A 23,701-nucleotide genomic window follows, 5' to 3' on the forward strand; every position below is an offset into this window, starting at 1 on the left:
GAAGGTGGCTCAGTGGTAGAGCGCTTGCCTTGCATGCATGAGGCCCTGGGTTCGATTCCTCAGCACCACATAAGCAAAAAGAAAAAAGCTGGAAGTAGCACTGTGGCTCAAGTGGTAGAGCGCTAGCCTTGAGCTGAAGAGCTGAGGGACAGCACCCAGGCCCAGAGTTCAGGCCCCATGACTGGACCGGACTCTCTCCTCCCCCCCCCCAAAAAAGTGAATGCAGCCATTAGGGAACTGTCTTGGACCTTTAGGATCCTGAGGTCCTGCTGTGCTTTCCTTCTGCCTGCAGACTGCTCAGGTATTCACCAATCAGTGTTGGGATAAGGCCACTATTCTGCACACTATTTCCTGGGGATAGACTTGGGAGATAGGTATAAAGAGCCAATCCACTCACCTGCACTGTGAGATATCATACTACCAGGATGCATTAAGCTGCTATTGGCACATACCATCCCCAACCCAACCCTTGCCCACAGCAGCCCAGCACTGACCGGAGAGTGTAGTCCTCCTCAGTGACGTCCTCCACATCAGCCCAGGCATCATCTACACCCCCTGCCAGAGAAACCAGTCTATCAGCACTGAGGGCAGCCATCAGGAGATTCAACTAGAAGATTCCACCAGGGCCACCATCCCAGCAACCACTCCCAGGGACACGCCTCATGTATCCTTCAGGATTATAGGCCATAAGTAGGGCAGTCCTCTTGAGTTCCTTCTCGAGGGAATTCTTGTCTCCTGGTTCCTGTTGAAAGGAATGCCCTGATCCCACACCGGCTGCCTGCACCCTCCACCTATACAACTGTGGCGTGGGCTTTACTCCATGACCAGGTTCTCATTCTTAGTCCCAGAGAAAGTTGCTCAATATTCACCTGAGAAAAAATAGTTGTAGCCAGAGCGTCCATACAGCTCCCCCCATCCAGCCAGCGTGGCCGACCTGCAAATATGCTGGAAGACAAACAGCGTTTTCAGCGTCAGGCAGTTTTCTGAAGCATGCAGAGCTAAAGAACACCTGGTGCTACTGAAGCTTTGGTCTTAGTGCACTTCCAAGTCTTATTGGCATAGGTAGATGCTATCACAGCCCAGTCTAACGGATGTCTAAACCTTAATCCACCTTTATCCAGAGTCTCTCCCCCAAATCTGAAACATTTGTTACTAAAAGTAATGGACAAAACTTGTGGTGGCACATGGGTACCACATGTTGGGCATGGTACTGACAAAACAGCACAACCTCACAAGGCATGAGGAAGGTGGGGCATCACTGCCAGCTGACAGATGGAGAAAAGGAAAACTAGCCCAGAGACATGAAGGAAATAAAAACAATCAAGAAGCTGGAATTTGCTACAAAGCCCATGTGGCAACTTTTTAGCTTAGAAGGAAGCACTTTTTTTTTTGCTGGTACTGGGGCTTGCCTTGTGCTCTCACTCAGCTTCTGGCTCAAGGCTGGCACTCTTAATACCTGAGTCACATCTCCACTTCTGGTATTTTTGCTGATTAAGTAGAGGTAAGTCTCTCAGACTTTTTAGCCTGAACTGGCTTCAAACCACAATTCTTTTTTTTTAAATATTTTTTTTTATTGTAGAAATACTGTACAGAGGGATTATAGTTACATGAGTAAGGTAATGAGTACATTTCCTATCGAGCATTGTTACCTCCTCCTTTCAAACCACAATTCTTTTTTTTTTTGTCGATGGTGAGGCTTGAATTCTGGGCTTGAGCACTGTCCCTGTGATCTTCAGCTCAAGGCCAGAGCTCTACCGCTTGAGCCATAGCACCATTTCTAGTGGTTTATTGGAGATAAGAGTCTCACGGACTTTCCTGCCTGGGCTGGCTTTGAACCAGGATCCTCAGATCTCAGCCTCTTGTGTAGCTAGGATTACATGCGTGAGCCACTGGCGCATGGCTAAAACCACCATTCTTGTATCTCGGCCTCCTGAGTAGCTAGGATTGAAGCGTGAGTGACAAGTGTCTGGTAAAGGGAACAATTAAGGGAGCTATTTATTTTTTTGGTGCCAGTCCTGGGGCTTGAACTCAGGGTCTAGGTGCTGTCCCTGAGGTTTCTTGCTCAAGGCTAGCACTCTACCACTTGAGCCACAGCTCCATTTGCAGCATTTTTAGTGATTAATTAATTGGAGATAAGAGTCTCATGGGCTTTCCTGCCAGGGCTGGGCTGGATTCCTGATCCTTAGATCAGGCTCCTGAGTAGTTAGGATTTTAGGTGTGAGCCACAGTGTCTGGCTGTATTTTGGATTTTTTTAAAAAGGAGTGAGCAGCTAGGCACAGTAGCTTCGACTATAATGCTACCAACTTGGGAAGCTGAGAGCAGGAGGAGCAAGTTTAAGGCAAGCCTGGGCAAAAAGCTTATGAGGTTCTCCCCAACCATTAGCTGGGCATAGTGGCCATGCCTGTCACACAGAATACTGAGATTAGGAGAATCATGGTTCCAGGCCAGCCCAAGCAAAAAAGCTTTCAGGCTGCACTCCAAAAGAAGTGGGATGTGGCAATGTATACTCTGCTGCATCAAGTATAAATAGGAGGGTTGCAGCCCAGGTGCGGGACCAGGCAGAAAGCAAGAGCTTGTCTCAAAAATAACCAGTGACACTTGGTGGACACCCAGTGGCTAACACCTATAATTCTAGCTGCTCTGGAGAATGAGATCTGAAGATTTCAGTTTGAAGCCAGTCTGGTAGAAAAGTCCACAAGAAAGCGAGGAATGTGGCTCAGCGGTAGAGTGCGTGCCTAGCATGCATGAAGACCTGGGTTCGATTCCTCAGTACCACAAAAACAGAAAAAACCACAAGTGACACTGTGGCTTATGGTAGAGCTCTAGCCTTGAGCAAAAAGCAGCTCAGGGACAGTGCCCAGGTCCTGAGTTCAAACCCCAGGACTGGCAAAAAAAAATAAAAAATAAAAAGTTCACAAGTCTCTATCTCTAATAAACCAGCAAAAAAGCGAGGCTGGAGGTGTGGCTCAAATGACAGAATACCAGCTGTGAGTGAAAAATTCAAGCTAAAGCACAAGGCCCTGAGCTTAAGTCCCAGTACTGCACCAAAACGAAAAATCTCAACAAAACAATGCAATAAAGGGTTGGTGGCCTGGCTTAGGGATAGAGCACCTGCATAGAAATCATGAAGTCCTAAGTTCAAACCAAAGTACTCCTCTTTAAAAAAAAGATATTATCAAGGAAATATAGTCAGTATTGCTGTGGGATTGTTTTCACTGCTGGGGATTAAACCCAGAATCTTGATAAACTAGAAAAAAATTATAGCTGAATAAACAAGAATGAGTGACCAAGTTCCCAAGTAGAAGACAAAACTTTTCAAGAAAATCCCAGACAAGGCCTGGCAAACTTTTCAAGAAAATCCCAGACAAGGCCTGGCAAAAGAGCTCACCCCATCACCTACGGTAACTCTCAACACCTATTCTTCAGCCTTGGGGCTCCACAGTATAATTCATTGCTTCTATAGCTTAGCAAGGTTCACTCCAAATGGTCTCCTGTTAGCTTATTCTGAATGGTTTAAATTGCACATGTGGAACAGCACTTGGCAGTATCTGCCAATCTAGTGGCCAACTTGGCACAAAGAATACAAGTGGACTGGTGGGGGGCGGGGCGTAGCTCAGTGGGAAAGCACATGTTTAGCAGGTGCAAAGCCCAGAGTCCAATCCCTAGAACTCACTAAAGGAGGAGGACAATAAGTAAACAAAAGTTACTGATCTGATTTCTATCTCTTAAAGGAGGAAACAAAGATGAACTGTCCCATATTTCAACTGTTTAAAAGACACATACAGGGTTGAGGGCCATGGCACAACGGCTGAGCATAAGCCGTTGTGAGTATAGGCCCTGAGTTCAAACCTTTCTAGTGTCTATGTGACACCAAAGGCTACAAAGAAACACGAAGAGAAATGGTATAGGAGTATATTTTACCCTTTAGTACTATACATTTTAACTGATTTATTACTCATTTTTTTTGCCGAAGCTAGGGCTTGAACTCAGGGCCTCTCACCTTAGCTTGCTTCTATCACTTGAGCCATACCTCCTATCACCTCCTATCTGGTTAAATAGAGAAGGACTCTTACGGATTTTTCTACCTGGGTTAGCTCTAAATGTGATCCCTAGATCTCAGCCTCCTGAGTAGCTAAGATTATAGGCATGAGCTATTGGTGCCTCAGTTTTTTTAATGAAATATTTTACCTAATTCCAACACTCAAAATTTTACTTAACATTCAAAATATGACCAATATGTAATTACTTTAAAAATCAGTATTTAAATGGGTGTGGTGGAACACACCTGTGATCCCAGGACTTGGCAGACTGAAGCAGGAGAATAATTAATTCAAGGGCATCCTAAGCTACAAAGAAGTTCTTGGCAGGCCTGGGCTACATAGTCTCAACTATGTCCCCAATCCTCCAAGAAACCAACTGTGTTTGTGTGCATGTGCATATTATAGTCTTCAAAACCTGGTATGTATTTTACTTGTCTATATGAGACAACAGGCAGAAAGAATTGGGGGAAGATAAAGAGTTGGTGGTACCAGGGACTGAAATAGTGTCTTCCCTTTGCTAAAGAAGGGTTCTACAGCTTGAGCCACATCACCAGCCTTTCCTCTTGTTTTTGTTTTTTAACTTAGGGGCTCACAGTGCTCAGCCTGCTTCCTTGACTGGTGTCCTACCTCTTGAGCCATGCTTCTAGTCCTTTTTTGCTGAGTTTATTTTAAGAGACAGTGTTTCAGAAACTTCTCTGCCTGGTCTGGTTTTTGAATCACAATCCTTCATATCACAGCCTGCTAATAAGCAGCTAGGATTACAGTCATGAGCCACAGGTGCCTGGCTTTCCCCTCCCCCTCCTTTTTTTTTACATGGTCTTAGTATATAGCTCAGACTGGCCTGAAACTTTTGATCTTCCTGCCTAATTACTGAGTAGAATAACAGGTGTGCACCCTATACCTGGTTCGACATGTATTTTAGCATATATCAAGTAGGATGCTAAATTTTCTTTGTATAAAAGGAGACGTAGGGCTGGGAATGTGGCTTAGTTATAGAGTGCTTACCTAGCATGCATGAAGCCCTGGTCTCAATTCCTCAGTACCACATAAACTGACAAAGCTGGAAGTGGCCCTGTGGCTCATGTGGTTGAATACTAACCTTGAGTATAGAGTAGCTCAGGGACAGTACCCAGGCCCTGAGTTCAAGCCTCAGGACAAGAAAAAAAAAAAAAAGATATTCTTATCTCAAAGTAAATTGTTTTTAACATTTTTTAATATAAAACTTTGACTGGGGGCTGGAAAGGTGGCTTAGTGGTAGAGTGCTTGCCTTGCATGCCTGAGGCCCTGGGTTTGATTCCTCAGCACCACATAAGCAAAAAGAAAAAAGCCGGAAGTGGTGCTATGGCTCAAGTGGTAGAGCGCTAGCCTTGAGCTGAAGAACTGAGGGACAGCGCCCAGACCCAGAGTTCAGGCCCCATGACCGGACCAAAAAAAAAAACAAAAAAACTTTGACTGTCACAGCTTTAACTGAAAAGAGATAAATTCAGACATTTACTTCCTGTTGCATTACCCATACTGAAGTGAGTTTGGGAAGGTACAGGACACAGGCATTTTCTTTTCTTTTTTCTTTGTCGGTCGTGGGGCTTCAACTCTGGGCTTGGACGCTGTCCCTCAGCTTTTCAGCTCAAGGAGAGCGCTCTACCACTTGAGCTACAGTGCCACTTCTGGTTTTCTGGTGGTTTATTGGAGAGAAGAGTCTCACGGACTTTCCTGCCAGGGCTGGTTTTGAACCGCGATCCTCAGATCTCAGCCTCCTGAGTTAGCGCTAGGATTACAGGTGTGAGCCACCGACGCCCGGCTGACACAGGCATTTCTGAGCAAAACTTCCTCCCTTCCCTAGTCTAGAAGAAAGCAGCACTGAAATAGTGTTGGTAGGAACACTGCCACCCTGGCATATGGGACAAGTGCTGCTGTGAGCCACACATCTGAGGATCTGGTCACCAGTTCACAGCATAAATCTTTTCAATGGAGTACAGTGTGTCCTCTCCAAACTCCCTCTGAATGCCATACTCACTACTCAAATTCCAATGACAGTCTTGTGAATCTCCACCTAGACTAGGGATTCCTACTGCTTACTCCAGAGTAGTGTCTTCCCATGGAGCAGGAACTCTCATGCTGCCCAGTCTGCTCACCAGGAGGATGGTCATAAGCAAGCCCTCTGTCCCCACAGCAATTACATCAAAGGGAACAGACAAGTGCAGCAGGTGTTCCATGTGTGGACATTGATTCGGAAAGCTAAGAGGGATAAGCTAAGATGCAAAGGGAGCAGGCAGCAGAATTCATAGTGAAGCCAATCCACCACAGCAAGTTCCCTCGAAGAACCTCAAAGCCATCCCTCTGCAGTTTGTTGGCCCTGGGCTCTTTCCTCACGGGCCTGTCTAAGCTTTTCTTCTGGACTAAGACCCAAGAATCTGGAGTTGCTTAATGTGGTATTTCCCAAATGTAGTCACGAAGTTCCTTACTCACAGTCTCCAGACAAAGGACTGCTACAGGACTCCTCAGAGTCTGATCCTTGTCAACATACACACATTGATACACTTTTGTGAATCTGGACGGAAGGTTAAGTTTAAAATGTAATTTCTTAAGCTGGGCATTGGTGGCTCATGCCTGTAATCCTAGATACTGAGATCTGAGGATTGAGGTTCAAAAGCCAGCCTGGGCAGGAAAGTCCATGAGACTCTTCTCTCCAATAAACCACCAGAAAACCGGAAGTGGTGCTATGGCTCAAGTGGTAGAGCGCTAGCCTTGAGCTGAAGAGCTGAAGGACAGAGCTCAGGCCCAGAGTTCAAGCCCCATGGCTGACAAAATAAATACGTACATACATATATAAATAAATAAAATGTAACTTCTTGTTCCTATTTGACAGGGAATATTTTCCACAACTCCATCCTTGAACTGCTGATCTGTGAACCACCCTGGGGAAAACACTAGTATTTCTCGTGTGATTTCTAAAGATAAGCACTGTGCTCTACCAGAGCAGCACTCTGTAAATTGTTAACTGAAAAACTTCACTAAATGTGAAGAGGAAGGATTTGGGACCTAGCATTTCAACATACTTTTTTTTTTTGTCTCAGTGAGTACATACTCCGTTTATTAACACTTCTAGTCAAAAGAGTTTGTATAGTTTAGTTTAGCAGAAAGGTTGAGAGAGTGAAGTGGAACAGACATACTTGCGTGAACCCCTTTCCATCTCTAGCTATATAATTTTGAAGACAAGGTATTCTATCTCTTTCCAACTCAGCTTTGGTTCCTGTAAAATAAAGATCTGTGAGCAAACTATCTCTAGGCCGAGCACTTGGATATGTGTATACTTTACCTGTATATTTTTAATCTGGTTTCACTATCTCAACATACTTTTGCCAAATAGTATCTACCCAAAAAAGCCTTCAACAGTCTCCTTTCCCACCTTGTCTTTCCTGATTGTCCTTCTCCTTTACAAAGACACACCAGGGACTAAGCCAATATTCAGCCTCTCTTCTCCTCAGTCCTTTACCACCCATGCTGGGTGACTGCAACTGTAGGCTGCAGAGTACTCGGACACCTGCTCAGCAGGCTACCTTACTGCTCATCTCCCTCCTGGACTTCACTACTCAAAAATCACAAGGGCTTTCATGGCAAATCTAACACCCTGGAAGCATTTAGCCTCCTCCATGGTCTGCAATGACATGCACAAAGCTCACTGTCTGTAGAGGCCTCCTGGTACCTCTCCCTAACACTTCTGTGTTCTCCTGTACTGTCCATCCGCATCATGCTTGCTCTCCAGTTACTCTCAAGCCATGTCCGGCTTTCTGCAAATGATTAGTTAGGACATCAGTCCACACTGCGGCCTTGTGTGGACTGCAACATGGTATTAGAGAGCTTCATATATCAGCGCTTTCTTCTTCTTCTTTTTTTTTTTTGAGGAGGGTCTTGCTATGTAGCCCAGGCTAACCTAGAATTCACAATACTCCTACCTCAGTTTCCCAAGTGCTGGGATTACAGAACACCACACTTAGCTCAAATCCAAGCTCTGTTTTCTATGTTTAAGTAAGCTTAGGCAAGTTATTCAGCTACCCTGAACCTATGTTTCCTTTTAAAGCAATATCACTTAAGTCATATTGGGGAATTAACTCTATAGTAATTATACTAAAATAATAAGCTTCACTAGGGGAAGGATTTTTTTCCCCCCAGTCCTGGGGCTTGAACTCAGGGCTTGGGTGCTGTCCCTGAGCTTCCTATGCTCAAGGCTAGCGCTCTACCACTTGAGCCACAGCACCACTTCTAGCGTTTTCTGTTTGTGTGGTGCTGAAGAATCAAACCCGGGGAAGCCTTTTGTCTGCCTCAAATGCTGCTATTTCTTGAGGTCTGAAACAGCCTAGAATATAATGTATGTTCAGTAAATACTTAATGATGAAAAGAATGAAAAAATAGAGGCTGGGATGGTGGTTGAAGAGCTCAGGGACACCACCCAGGCCCAGAGTTCAAGCCCCATGACCCCCTCCCCCAAAAAAAAAGAATGAAAAAATATTTGATTTTGTAAGCTTTGATATAGATACACTTCTTCCACTTTATTCTTCAGTGAACTGAGGCCATGTTCAGGTAGGAAGTAACTAGAACTAGGATCTGAACTAGCAATGGGGTACCCTGGTATGAATTGCCCCTACTGCCCTGAAACCATCTTCAAATCTGTTTTCTATGGCTTGTTTCCCACCACTCTAGAAACCCAGGAAGCAGCCACTGATCTTTGGCTAGTAGAGAACTAAAAGACTCTATATTGTGCACGAACGCATAACGGGAGTTGGAGCTTGAGGCTACAGGGAGGCCCTTACCTTGCCTTTGAACAGGATCACTGGGCAAACAAACCGTCCTCTGCACCTGGCCATCTTGCTGCGGTGGATGAGGTCTTGCAGCTTGCTCACCTGCACGGTACTCTGAAACCTAACACACAGGCAAGAGCAGGTCAGTATGGCTTTCCAGGGGGAACTCCACCTATTTATGTGTGTTTGTCCACAGATTCAAACAAGGTCTGAAAACATATGTAAGAATATCCACTGGGCTGGGTGCTAGTGATTCACGCTTGTCATCTTAGCTACTTAGGAAGCTGAGATCTGAGAATTGCAGTTTGAAGCCAGCCTGGGCAGAAAAGTCCCCATGAGACTATTATCTCCAATTAACGCTGTGTCTCAGTGGTAGAACACTAGGCCTTGAGCAAAAGAGCTCAGGGTCAGCACCCAGGCCATAAGTTCAAGCCCTACAATCAACAACAACTACAACAACAACAACAAAAAGAATACTCACTGGGAAGAAGTGGAGGTGTGACTCAAGTGCTAGAGCACATAAGCCTTGAGCAATAAAAACAAACAAGAGCTCGAGATCCTGAATTCAAGTGCCACTATTGTTATAAAACAAACAGTAACAAAAAAATACTTACTGGAAATTTAATGAATACTATTAATTCCTAAATTTCAGAGCACTGGTACATTAAAGTTTTCAAGAAAAGAAAAATATGTTAAGTATTAAAATCTAAGTTGTGGCTCAAGTGTTAAGAGTACCAGCCATGACTAAAAAAGCTGAGCAAGAGCAGGAGGCCCTCAGTTCAAGTCCCACTACCTGTGTTCAAGCATGTGCACACACGCACCCACTTAAAACAGAATTCTGGCTTCAGAATATTTATGGGATCTGTGATTTTTTAAAAATGAACTCAGATAAAGACACTGGTAAATAAGAGGCAGAACTACACACAGGAAGTTGAACATTGGTTGTTGACAGTGGTCAACATTTTATTTTCAGAGTAAGATCTAGTGTCCCCTGAACCGTCTGGAAACCACAGGGCAACTTCTGGGATTTCTTTAGGGAATGTGATGACATGGTCATGGTACACATTGTTCTAAGACATCCTAACCCTAACCTTTAACAGTCCAAACAGTCACAGGGCAGGGAACTGGGGTCAAGGAGAAGAAACAGAAGCTATCAGTGACTGAGTGGTGCAGAAGTGGGTACACTGGGTTCGAAAGGGGAACTCCTAGAGTTAGGTTAGAAATGAGCTCCAGCAATCCCCACCCACACCAAATCACATTTCCCTAAAAGAAAGGTCATACTCAGAAATTCACCAACCAGCCTTTAGCAAAAGCCTCACCCTGCCAGTTAGAGCTACTGGCAGTAAGAGAAACAAGAAGCAGATAAGTTTGAGTGGAAAATTTTCCCAGTGGTGCAAGTAACTAGCCATTAAGAGTAGAGCAAGACACTAATGTTCTCTCCTTAAAAGAGCTGAGTTTCAGGCTGGGCGTGATGGCTCTTTACCTAAAATCCCAGCTACTCAGGTGATGAGTTCTGAGGATCTCCATTTGAAGACACACCAGGCAGGAAAAGTCGACAGGACTCTTATCTCTAATTAACCACCAAAAAGCCGAAAATGGAGCTGTGGCTCAAGTGGTTGAGTGCTAGCCTTGAGCACAAGAGTTCAGTGACAATGCCCAGGCCCTGAGTTGAAGCCTTAGAACTGCCCCTCCCCACAAAAAAAAAAATCCCAACAATTTCTACCTCTGTTTTCTAACTAGTACCTATTTTTATTTTATTTTTTAGTTTTTATTACCATTTATCCTTACAATTTTTTATTGCAGAGATAAGTAGACAGCTGTGTGTCTGGCACATGAGACTCATTTTTGAATGTAGGCTTATATATTTATGTCTGCAAATAGACACTAAAATTTATAGCAAGATGTTTTCAGGTAGCAAAATTTTCTTTGAAGCCGGGCGCTGGTGGCTCACGCCTGTAATCCTAGCTACTCAGGAGGCTGAGATCTGAGGATCGCGGTTCAAAGCCAGCCCGGGCAGGAGAGACCATGAGACTCCTATCTCCAATAAACCACCAGAAAACCGGAAGTGGTGCTGTGCTCAAGGCTAGTGCTCCAGCACTTGAGCCACAGCACCACTTGTGGCTTTTTTCTGCTTATGTGGTGCTGAGAAATAGAACCGAGGGCATCCTGCATGCAAGGAAAGCACTTTACCACGGAGCCACTTTCTCAGCCCCATTATGTATTTTATTAAATCAACTAACTGAATTTTATTTTTCATGGGCAGCATTTATAAACAAACAAAAATTATTTTTAAATAATACGTTAAATAATGTAACGTAACTTCTTTTTTTTTTTTTTGGTCTAGTTGTGGGACCTGAACTCTGGGCCTGGGTGCTGTCCCTCAGCTCTTCAGCTCAAGGCTAGCATTCTACCACTTGAGCCACAGCGCCACTTCTGTCTTTTTTCTTTTTTGCTTATGTGGTGCTGAGGAATCGAACCCAGGGCCTCATGCATGCAAGGCAAGCGCTCTACCACTGAGCCACCTTCCCAGCCCCTGTAACATAACTTCTATCAGGAAGCTTCTAAGATTAGCTAGGCTGCTTGTTCCTCAAAACTTGCTGAGATAAATACTGCTGTTATTATTATTTAACAGATATGAGAAATTCAGGCATAGTGGTGGGTATATGCCTTTACTCCCAGCTACTAGGAAGACTAAAGCAGGAATACTGGGGCCAGTTTGAGCAGCGGAGCAAGACTCAATTTTAAATTTAAAAAAAAAAAAAAAGGTATGAGACACAAAGCAAGGCTTATATCCACATCAGCCTCTTATAGACAAACCAAGTTAGGAACGTACTAGCTCAAAGTCACACACACAAAAAAGTCAGCAGGCCAGAGGAGATTCTAAACTTGTGAACAGCCAATAAGGCCACGGCTTTAGTCAACATCCCCCAAGCACCTAACCTCTACTTGCCTAACTCTAGTTTTTTTTGGACTATTAGTTGCTTATTTACTGGTCTCTGTCTCCCAGCAGACTTTTTTTTTTTGGTCCGGTCCTGGGGCCTGAACTCTGGGCCTGGGTGCTATCCCTCAGCTCTTCAGCTCAAGGCTAGCGCTCTACTACTTGAGCTACAGCGCCACTTCCGGCTTTTTTCTTATGTGGTGCTGAGGAATCGAACCCAGGGCCTCAGGCATGCAAGGCAAGCGCTCTACCACTGAGCCAACTTCCCAGCCCCTCCCAGCAGACTTTTAAAGCTAAGGACTTCATCTACACAACTTCTCACTGTTCCTGAGGTGACCCAGCAGCAGCTCAGTGAAACGTTGGTGACTAATGTATCTCAGCTGTTGAGGGCAATCTGTCTAGGCTTCGAATCCTAGACATGAAAGGCTTACCTATGGAGGTTTGTTAACTAGCCCAAAGCACTTCCTGAATTTAGTTCTACTGTGTTTAACCATGTCTGGTTAGTGACATAGTAAAACCAGAGCCAAATATATAAAGAAGCAAACAACTGATTTTGTTCTCATTCAAGTGTATCCAAACTCTCCTTTCTGGGGTTGGAAGCATGGCACTAGCCAATAAGTGAAAAGTGTCAGGTATGACTCCCAGTCTCAGACCTTTGGAAAGAAAGGAGGGGAGGGGAGGGACAGGAGGGAAGGGAGAAAGAGGGAGGAAGGAGGAAACAAGCTCTCTTTTCCTAAAACAAATGGGCATGGCCTATGCGAAATCAGTTCTGTACCACTTCAAGGCCCTGAAAGACATGAAAAGTTAAAAACCAGTTCCAGAGCCAGGCCCAGATGTCAAGTATTTTGGGAGGCTGAGGAAGGACTAAGTACAAGGCACTAGCAACTTAGCAATGAGACCTCAATGCCCCCTTCTCCCCACCCCAAAAAAGCTGGCTGTAATCAGCACTCAGAAGACAGAGGGAGGACTCAGAGTTCCAGGCCAACCTGGGCACAGCAAAAAGAAGTAATAAAAAAGCAAGGATATATCTCAATGGAGGAGCATTTGCCTACCATGCCAAAGGCCCTGGTTTCATTCCTCAGCTTGCAAAAACCAAACCAACAAAAGCAAAAAAACACAACCCTCCAATAACTCCCTAGAGTGACATATTACAGTGGTCCTAGCCTGGACAGTGAAGCCCTGCTGGACAAGGTTGGGAGGGGGAGTGGGGAAGCTGGTTAAAGAATCAGGAAACTTGGCTTTTAACACCACTGCCCCAAATCTGGTGACCTTAACAGGGGCAAGTTGCTTCTCTGGGCTTCAACTTCATTCTCCATAGGATGGGGGTAATTTTGTCTTCTTCACTGCAGGGCTGGTTACACAACTTAGCTGGTGTGCGAAATGTTAACACTTGCCAGTCAGTAAGCAATCAGTAAACATTAGTTTCCTTCTCTTTAATGGCTAGACCTGATTAGCAATGAAAATGTTTCCTTTCAGGAAAAGATTCGTTGAGGCCCAATCTTCACTTTCCATGTACTACTAAAAGGTATTCTGGCATTAGCTGGGAGCTTGTTAGAAAACAATTCGGCCCTACTTCAGAGACACTGAGCTACACCATGCAGAAGAGATTCCCCCAATGACTCAATCACAAAGTTGAGAATGCCATCTGGACACAGATGAAACCACCAGCCACCCCTTGGCCAGCACTGATGAGAATGCAAAAGGAGAACAAAAACAAATCTTGCTCAAAGCCCTGTAGGTCACAGGACTGGAGAAAGCAAATTTACCAAACTAGCAGGAGGAGCTTAGAAACCCCCAGGATGTGATACAATTTCTAGGATCTTCATAGAATCTGTTTTAAGTTGGGTGGACCAAGACAGGGGCTTGAACTTGGTACCTGACGATTTTGCTCACTGGCTAGTGCTCTATTAACTAATGTATGCCTCCACTCCCTCCACAGAATCTTTAATTCATCCATTTTTAGGGAACCCCAGCATGACCTCACAAGGAATTTTTATTTAGTAAGTCATGGGGCTTGAACTCAGGGCCTACACATGGTCCCTGAGAGCTCTTTTGCTCAAGGCTAGAACTCTACCACTTTGAGCCACAGCTCTACTTCTGGTTTTTGAGTGGTTAATTGGAGATAAGAGTCTCATGGGGACTTTACTGCCCAGGCTGGCTTTGAATCATGATCCTCGGATCTCAGCCGCTTCAGTAGCTAAGTTTACAGGAGTAAGTCACTGGCGCCCAGCTCACAAGACATTTTTTTTTTTTCCTTGGGTCCGGTCGTGGGGCCTGAACTCTGGGCCTGGGTGCTGTCGCTCAGCTCTTCAGCTCAAGGCTAGCGCTCTACCACTTGAGCCACAGCACCACTTCCGGCTTTTTTCTTTTTGCTTATGTGGTGCTGAGGAATCGAACCCAGGGCCTCGAGCATGCAAGGCAAGCACTCTACCACTGAGCCACCTTCTCAGCCCATCACAAGGCATTTTTATAGACATGTCCACCCTTCAGATGAGGAAACTAAGGCTTTTCCCTCTAATCCTTCTGAGTTAGTTAGGTTGTTCCTCTGGTCATAAGTCTTCTCTGGATCCCAGTGACATGCAGCTGCTTAGACGAGCTAGGGAGATCTAAGAAATTAGATTCTGGAAATTCTGGTTCTGAAGACCCAGGAGAATTACCAGAGAATCTATAACCCTAGTGAGTGCTCAAAACCAGTAACACCCACACACAATCCTCAAATACTTGGCCTGATGATCATGACCCTACTCTAAATCGAGGTGATACTTGTCTATAATCACTCTGTAGCCGAGACTGGCCTGGAACTTCCAATTCTGCTTCCACCTCCTAAGTGCTGGAATTACAGACATGCAACACCACCACACCCAGCTTCTCTTCTCTTCTCTTTTTGCTGTTTCTTCCTTTCCTTTCTCTCTCTCTCCCTCTTTCTCCCCCTCCCTCTCCTCCTTATCCCCCCCTCCTTTTTCTCTTTTTCTTTTTGAGATAGTCTTGTTGCTACATTGCTTGAACTGCCAAGTTTTGAGATGGGGTCTTGTTGCTAAATGTCTTGATGCAACCCTGAAATCCCAGCCTCCTAGAGAGGCTGAGGTATTTTGAGGCTAGCCTGGTGGTTACATAGCCAAGACCTTGTCTCAAAAACAAATACACACATACACTAGGAAAAATAACAACTCTGGAGCCTCAGTGTTTCATTTGATCAGTTGTCCATTTACTACTTAGGGGCTACCTCGTGCATCAGGCGCTTAAGTGTCTGCTCTGGTAAGAACTGTTACCTACATGAAAACACTCAGGCCACGTAGGCATAAAATAAAAAGGTAGCTCTTATTTCTAATTCTTACAACAAACATGTCAGCATGTATCAGCACCATTTATCAGTAGGGACTGAACGAGCCACCTTTTCTAGAGTTTTAACTAGTCATTATAGGCATTAATTAAGATGAGGCAGGGAATTATAGATGAGAAAACTGAGGACAAAGAGGTTAAATAACTTGCTCAGCCAGAAAATGGGACAGCCAGGAAGTAAACTCAAATTTTAGATGTTAGGGGGCTAAGGGCTATATGATAAATGCTCTTGTCTGTCTTGACACATACACTCACAAAAAAAAAACAAAAACCAAACCCAAAAGCCACTGAGGCTGTACAGAGAGGTGAAAGGTGGTGACAGCTGTCTTACAACAATGAACTGAAGAGTAGGGGTAAAATAATCCCAGGCTGTGACTTCCTAACCTCATTCTATGAATGTCATGCCACCTTGCCGTCCCAACTCATCAAACCCTGTTAGCACCCGGGGAAAGTGAGTCTACCCTGCCCAGCTGCAGGTGAGCGCCTGGGCCCCAGTCACATGATGCTCACGTGTCTTTCTCCTTCTCAGAACATTCATACTCCAGGAATACGATGTGCCGGGGGTAGTGGCCGCAGATATCCCCATTCACATTTGGAATCACGCTGAAACAGTAGTCTTGGCCAAACAGTTCTAGACATCTTTTCTCAATGCGCTCAACCTGTACAGAGGAGAAGAAGTGAATATAAAGATTCCTGAGTTCAGGGCTGGGAAGGTGGCTCAGTGGTAGAGTGCTTGCCTTGTGTGCATGAGGCCCTAGGTTTGATTCCTCAGCACCACATAAGCAGAAAAAGTAAGAAGTGGCGCTGTGGCTCAAGTGGTAGGAGTGCTAGCCTTGAGCTAGAGATGGGGGACAGAGTTCAGGCCCCACGACCAACAACAGGAAGATTCCTGAGTTCTGAATTTGAGAATTAAGCAGCACCGGATCTAGAGAGGTCACTGGAATTGACTATTATTACTCAATGCTGTGAAGAGACATGAATCTGGGTCACAGGCCCCTTGTGTTAATTACACCACACGTGAAATGCTTCAGGAAGGATCCTGAATTGCCTCCATATTGTATGTCATGCTGTGTTCAGTTTTTTTTTTTTTTTTTGTGCCAGTATTAGGGCTTTATCTCAGGGCCTCATGCTATTACTTGGCATTTTCACTCAAGGCTGTCACTCTACCACTCAAGTCTCACCTACACTTCCAGCTTTTGGCTGGTTAATTGGAGATTTTTTTTTTTAAATCTCTTGGATTTGTCTGCTTTGACACTCAGCTCTCAGCCTCCTAAGTAGCAAGGATTACAGGTGTGACCCACTGGCACCCAGCTGGAGTATAGCTTTCATTAACTTCAAATGAGTGGATGACCCATAAAATGTAAGAAATCTTGCTGTCCTCCCAGCACTTGGGAGGCTGAGGCAGGAGGAGCATCATGAGTTTGAGGACAGCCAGGGCTAATCAGTGAGACACTGTCTCAAAACAAAACCAAAAACAAACCCTTACTCTTACTCTAAGCTAGTATAACTGGCAATAATCCATCATGTTCCTTGGACAGCAGGCATTCCTTACCTCCCTGAACCTATCTAGTACCTTGAGACTCTTGTCAGTGTTATCAGTAAAAACTGCCTCCTTACACACCATCTGCTTAACATCAGAAGAACTTTGTAAGAAAGCCGGGAGTGGTGGTATACACCTATAATCCCAGCACAGGAGGCTGAGGCAGGAGGACCCCATGTTCAAGATCAACTTGGAATCAGGATATCAGTATGGCATCAGGACACAGACCTTGTTGTCTCAAAATCAAACCACCTAGTGGGTATCAATGGCTCACACATGTAACTCTAGTTACTTGGCTAGGTTGAGGATGGGAAGATTATGGTTCAAGGTCAGCCCAGATAGAAGTCAGCACAACCCCATCTCAACCTATCAGCGAATGTAGTGGGGCATGCCTGTGGTTCCACCAATGATAGGAATGTTAGTCAGACTGAAACTCAGAATGGGTCCAGGTGTGAGGCAAGACCTCTATCCTGGAAATAACCAGTCAAAACAGGGCTGGAGGTCTGGCTCCACAGCATCACCACAGTCTAGCAAGCTTGAGACCCTAAAACCCCACTATTGCCAATAAAAGAAAAAACAGCCAGGTGAATTGTAATCCTAGCTACTCAAGAGGTTGAAATCTGAGGATGGAGGTTCAAAGACAGTGAGATTATTCTCTCCAATAAACCACCAGAAAACTGGAAATGGAGCTGTGGCTCAAAGTGGTAGAGCACTAGCCTTGAGCAAAAGAACTCAGGGACAGCAGCCAGGCCCTGAGTTCAAGCCCCATATGTGACAAACAAACAAAAAACAACTTTGAATGAGCTCAAGAATCCCAAAGAGACACTAAGGCTAGCTTGGGGTTACTGTCAAGTATAACATGACAACTGTAATTTTCAGGGGTAAGATGCAAAAGGGGTCCACAAAAAACCCTCAGGAAGGAAATAATTCATAATGGCTTCCTCAGGGTACATAATTATCAAGCCTGCTTAAAAAATGCAAATTCTAAAGCTAGTCAAGTTGGTACATACCTGTCTGTAATCCCAACTACCTTCTAGATAAAAAAAAATTAAAGCCAAAAGGACTGGAGTATAAGGCAGAGTACTTGCTTAGCCAACTAAAAACCTCAGAATAAATGCCAGAGTACAGTCCAAAAAAGCGCCAATTCTAGGTTACTCTTAACAAGTAACCCAGTTGATGCTCTGAAAAACACTTGGTTATTTGGAAAGAGAGCCCCTTTCTTACTGAGGTCTTCCTTCCTTGAGTTACTTCAAAGACTTGCAGATGCCACCTACAGTATGTCCCAGCCAAATCGAGTGCTTTGAGGCCGAGGATGGAAGACAGTCGCACTGGAAAGCTGATCTGATGGAAGTTGCCAAACCCACGTGGGAAGGAGAGGTGAAAGGATCAGTGAGATTCCCATTTCACCACCAGCCGGCACTTAGGTGGGTTTTCTTAGGCCGGAAGCGGCCAGGTCTGGTGATTATAGATGCCCCGAGGAAACCCCAAGGGAGTGGGAGGGAAAAGAGGAACTGAGAACCTCGGATGAAGGAACGTGGAGGCCGAGTGTGTGTGTGTGTGTGTGTGTGTGTGTGAGTGTGTGTGTGTTGAGAACCTCGGATGAAGGAACGTGGAGGCCGAGTGTGTGTGTGTGTGTGTGTGTGTGTGTGTGTGTGTGTGTGAACTGTCTTCCTACGAGGTGGAGGAAGGGGAGGGCTGGGCCGAAGTCATGCTGGGCCCTTATAAGGAGGCGACACGCTCGGGTTCGTCCGACTCCGAACTGCCCCGCTACCCTTGGCCCCCTCAACCTGACCTCTAACCTGGGGGCACCCCCAGCCTATTTTCACTTAAGATTGGGGGTGTTTTGTCCCGACACCACCTCTCGGCAGGCTGGGCGGGATACTATCTCCCTCCCGCTCTCCTCTCCGGCCTTGGCACCTCAGCCCTCGGCTCGGACCCTGCTGGCAAACCCCAGGGGCAATTCCTTCCTCGGCCCTCGTTTCACGGGTCCGGAGCCCCACGCGTCCTCTGGGGGCCCCGACCCGGGAGCAAGCCCCTGCGCGCTCGTCCTCCGCAGGGCGCTCCCACCAGCTCCCGTCCTCCGGACCCCGGCCCGGCGGGGGTGCCCGCGGTCCCCCTTCGGGACTCACCTTGGAGCCGCCCGTCCCGCCGCCGTCCTTAGCCCGGTACGGCGTCCGGGAGAACTCCTCCAGCAGCTCCCCCAGCCCCGGCTCCGGCGGCGGCGGGCTGCCCGAGGAGGCAGAGGTCCCCGCCGAGGCGGCGGCGGCGGCCCTAGCGCCGGCCATGGCCCAGCCCCCGCGGCCCCTCAAGGCGCCTCAGCCCAGCCCATGGCACGCGGCGGCACCGACTCCGACTCGGGAAGCTCCCAAAACCGCCCCAGCCGCCGCCTTCTTCTCCCACTTCCGGCCCCGCCCCAACTCGCCGGATGTTTACTTCGGATGTAGCCAATCAGAGCCCAGGAATCGCGCCCTGCCCACGAAGACCGACCCTCCCCTGACGCGGAGCGATCCAAGTGGACTCGCGGAGGGGAACGCCGCCCCTGGCAGAGGCCGGCGCTCCGCCCTTCGGGGTTTCCCCTGGGGAAGCCGGGCTAAACCATTGGGGCTGCCGGCGGGGGAGGGCAGCCTGGGAGCTAGTAGGAACGGAACCGTGGCGAAGAACCCGGGAGAGTGGGATAAACCATTACGGAGAGAGGAGGGAACCGACAGGGCTAGCAGCCAAATTAACCGTAATAAATAATATTAAGACAGCATTGCGTAAAGCTCTTTTCCAGGGCTCCCGACCACGCAGCGCATCACCCCACCAACTCTGCTCTCTTTTTCTTTTTAATAGCCTTACTCGCTTTCCATTTTGGCAGACTATGTTAAACACCTACAGAAGTGGAGATGATAGTTTAATGGTCCCTCGGGTATGTACTTACGGGCTCAAGCAACACAGGCCCATCGCTCCTGTTTAATCGAGCCTGCCCAGCCCAGGAATTATTTTAAATCAAACCCCATCCACCACATTATGTCATCTGTGAATGCTTAAGTATTTGCCTCTAGCAGATTAGCTAATAATAATAATAATAAATTAAAAATTTTAAAAAGCCAGGCGCCTGATGGCTCACACCTCTAATCCTAGCTACTGAGGAGGCTGAGGTCTGAAGATCCTGGTTCACAGCCAGAAGAGTAGAAGATGCCTATGGCACTCTTCTTTCCAGTTAACCAGCAAAATATTCAATGTTCCTTAAATGGTGGAGTGCCAGCCTTGAAGAAAAAACAAATAAGAGGGCAAGGTCCTGAGTTCACATTCCAGGACCAGGGCGAAAAGGAAAAAGGGGGAGGGAGTACATGTTCACAAGGCCGTTTAACAACCCTAACAACAAGATCGATACTGTTCCTTAATGGTGTTAGGAAAATGGAGGAGAACAAAAAAGGAACAGGCCAGACCCCTTCAGCAATGGCTAGGATTGTTCATTGCCAGGGAGGGACATAGGGCTTCCCGCGGGTGTGGAGGTTGTGCAAGGGACTAGATTTTGGGGTGGGCTGTATAGGGCTTACCAAGGAAGCAGAAAATAAAAATATGGGGCTGGGAAGGTAGCTCAGCGGTAGAGTGCATGCTTTGCAAGTATGAGGCCCTGGGTTCGATTCCTCAGCACCACATAAACAGAAAAAGCCGAAATTGGCGCTGTGGCTTCAGTGGTAGAGCACTAGCCTTGAGCTGAAGACTTGAGGGACAGCGCCCAGACCCAAAGTTCAGGCCCCATGACCGGCAAAAAAATATATATATATATACATATATATATGGGCTATGGTCTCTTGGGGGCTCAGGGCAGTGTCCTTGACCAAGCCTACAGTGGAATGCTCCACCTGGAGTGAGGGGAATTTCAGCTGAGCCCAGGTCCAAATGGCTTGTCTGAGGGCAAGCAGGTGAGCAAGTACCTGGTGCTTTGCTTGACCTAGGGGAATAAAGCAGGAGACAATCCATCACATATGATCCTCATAACCAATCTGTGTTGCATTTTTCTCAGACAGTTGAAATTACTTTGTACTTTTGATGAACATTTTATTGAGGTACTATATATATATATCTCAGCACCCTTGAAGCCAACACATGCTGGTTACACTGGACCAGCCAGAATGTCTCAGTTCCCCAATACCAGTTCTTTAGTCAAATTATAAACCACGAGACAAAGATAGTTCTGGAATGACCCTGTTTCTTGAATGACAGACAAAAGAAAATTACTTGAGCCAACAGTACTAATGAAGAATCAAAGACTATGTGTGCAGAAGAAATTGCTCAAAGGGTCCAGACACCTGTCTCTTCAAGGTCTGGGTTGTCATCAGTTGAGAGCAATGCATTAATGGCTTTGCCTCACTAGGACAGGGCATCTGTGTCCGTGTTACCTTTTAATTGCTGTGGGAAAGTCAGGTCAAAGGAGGACATGTTTATCCTGACCCACAGTTGCAGGGTCACTGGGCTCTGTGGCTTTGGGGTGTTGATGAGGCAGAACATCATGATGAGGAACTCATGGCAGAGCAAAGCTGTTCATGGAAGCCAGGGAGAGGACAAGACATAGCTCCCAAGGGAATGTCCCAAATTACCCACCCCATTCAACTGGACCATCACCTCCCAAATGCCCATCAAATGATGAACCCATCACTGGTACATCCATTGATATGGAGGTCAGAGCCCTGAAGATCCAATCACTTCTCTAAAACCTGAACATTGCTGAAGGGGGTGGGGCCAGACCCATAAGAGTGCTTGAATGCCTTTTCTTAGAGATTACTTGCAGAGTTGAGATGTCTCCATTGGCAGTCTGACATCACTGGGATTTGCAGTACAATGAGGCATACTGTCTCAAAAATGTTAGTTTGTGGAGATGAAGATCTAGGACATCAACTGTTGTATGTGCCATGGTCCATTTAGCTATCAGTTGGTTGTCAGAGGTCACTATGGGCTGGTGCTGATGGCTCACCCCTGTGATTCTAGCTACTCAAGAGACTGAGATCTGAGGATTTCAGTGCAAATCCAGACCAAACAAAAAAGTCCCTGAGACTCTTATTAGCCACCAAAATATGGAAGTGGAAGTAGAGAACCAGCCTTAAGCAGAAAAAGCTAAGAGACATCACACAGGCCCCAAGTTCAAGCCCCACTGGCATAAAAAAAGACAAACATAAATAAATAAAGTGGTATGGTTGTTCACACCTGTAATCTTAGCATTTGAGAGGCCAGCCTGGGCTACTTAGTGAGACCATGGTCTCAAACAAAAAACATCATGACTATCAGCCAACCAGTTGGCTAAGTTTCAGGAAATGTAAAGCTCAAAGTGTAGTGTTGTCAAATCATAGTCATTTTGATCCTAATTAAAATACTCATCTACTGGCAGGCATAGTAGCACATCTACACATCTATAACCTCACACACCACAGAGGATGAGACAGGAAGATGGAGAGTGTGAGACCCTAGCTTTAAGGAAGCAACACAAAATTCACACCCAAACAACAACAAACCCAAACAGTAAGACCTCATTTTCTTACAAGATTCACAAGAGGCCAAAATATACAAATGGAAACACCCGCCAATTCTGTCACTAACCACCTCCTAACCAGGAGAGTACTCTCTTGACTTTTAACTTTAGAGGTTAGCTCTGCCTGTTATTTTTATTTATTTATTTATTTTGTCAGTCTGTCCGTTGTGGGACTTGAACTCTGGGCCTGGGCGCTGTCCCTCAGCTCTTCAGCTCAAGGCAAGCGCTCTACTACTAGAGCCACAGTGCTACTTCTGGTTTTCTGAGTGGTTTATTGGAGATAAGAGTCTCACAGAGTTTCCTGCCCAGGCTGGCTTTGAATCGTGATCCTCAGATCTCAGATTCCTGAGTAGCTAGGATTATAGAAGTGAGCCACGGACCCCAGCTTCTGCCTGGTTTTAAACTCCAGTCAAATGGAATGACAATGTGTGTTTTATTGTGTTTGGCCATTTCCTCTCAACTTATACTGTCTGTTTCTGCATAGTAGAATAGTGGTTCTTCATTCTTGTTGTTTTCCATTGAATAAATCATATATATATATATATATATATATATATATATATCCATAATATATATGGAAATAAATATATTGTATATATATTTCCATTTTATGCTATTAAAATAGTGCAACTTTGAATTATTCAGTAGATTTTTTGGCAAGTCTACACAGACATTTCTCAGGCATATATGCATATATCTAGGTAGAATTGACAGGATCAGTATAAATATAATTTTACAGCCTAGGCACTGGTGGCTTACGCTTGTAGCCTGGGCAGGAAAATCCATGAGACTTTCATTGTTGGTGGTGGTGGTTGTGGGGTTTGAACTCAGGGCCTGTCCTTGAGCCTCTTTGTGCTCAAGGCTTGTGCTCTACCACTTGAGCCACAGCATCACTTCCAGTTTTTGAGAGGTTAATTGTAGATAAGAGTCTCACAGAGACTTTTCTGCCTAGGCTGGCTGCAAACTATGATCCTCAGATCTCAGCCTCCTGAGTAGCTAGGATTACTAGCAAGAGCCACCCATGCTGGCTGTGAGACTCTTATCTCCAATTAGCTACTCAGAAAAAATCTGAAATGGCACTGTGGCTCAAGTGGTAGAGGGCTAATGTTGAGCGAAAGAGCTCAGGGACAGCACCCAGACCTGAGTTCAAGCCCCATGTCTGTCCAAATTAATAAATAAATAATTTCTCTGCAACTATGAGCATTCCAGGGGCTCTGTGTCCTTTCTATTGTGGGAAGTTTTAGTTAAAGCAGCTCTGTGGGAATGTAATGATACCTTATGGTGCTCTTTTTTTTTTCTTTTTTCTTTTTTTTTTTTTGCCAATTCTGGGGCTTGAACTCAAGGCTTGGGCACTGTTCCTGAGCTTCTTTTGCTCAAGAGTAGCACTCTACTTCTTGAGCCAGTGTCACTTCCAGCTCTTTCTGTGTATGTGGTACTGAGGAATGGAACCCAGGGCTTCGTTTGTGCTAGGCAAGCACTCTACCCCTAAGCCACCTTCCCATCCCCTGTGGTGTACTTTAAAAATCAATTTTAGT

The 23,701-nt window shown here is 45.8% G+C and overlaps 1 protein-coding gene across 4 annotated transcripts in view; it reads right to left on the reverse strand.

Annotated features, from left to right (window-relative positions):
• Mtmr14 (myotubularin related protein 14) overlaps positions 1-19,085 on the reverse strand; it is a 50,894-nt gene extending 31,809 nt beyond the window's left edge. For 3 of the 4 annotated variants that reach the window (XM_013010517.1, XM_013010515.1, XM_013010518.1), the window contains exons 1-5: positions 18,784-19,085; positions 15,625-15,773; positions 8,850-8,958; positions 870-945; positions 495-555 (exon numbers count right to left, since the gene is read on the reverse strand). In XM_013010517.1, the coding sequence (XP_012865971.1) occupies positions 495-555; positions 870-945; positions 8,850-8,958; positions 15,625-15,773; positions 18,784-18,939 (551 nt within the window). In that variant the 5' untranslated portion in view covers positions 18,940-19,085. The remainder of the gene's footprint in view (positions 1-494; positions 556-869; positions 946-8,849; positions 8,959-15,624; positions 15,774-18,783) is intronic. The other variant, XM_013010516.1, reaches the window with a different exon arrangement.
• Between the last annotated feature and the right edge of the window lie 4,616 nt (positions 19,086-23,701).

The sequence above is a fragment of the Dipodomys ordii genome, unplaced genomic scaffold (assembly GCF_000151885.1).
Source record: "Dipodomys ordii isolate 6190 unplaced genomic scaffold, Dord_2.0 Scaffold12, whole genome shotgun sequence".
NCBI lineage: Eukaryota > Metazoa > Chordata > Mammalia > Rodentia > Heteromyidae > Dipodomys > Dipodomys ordii.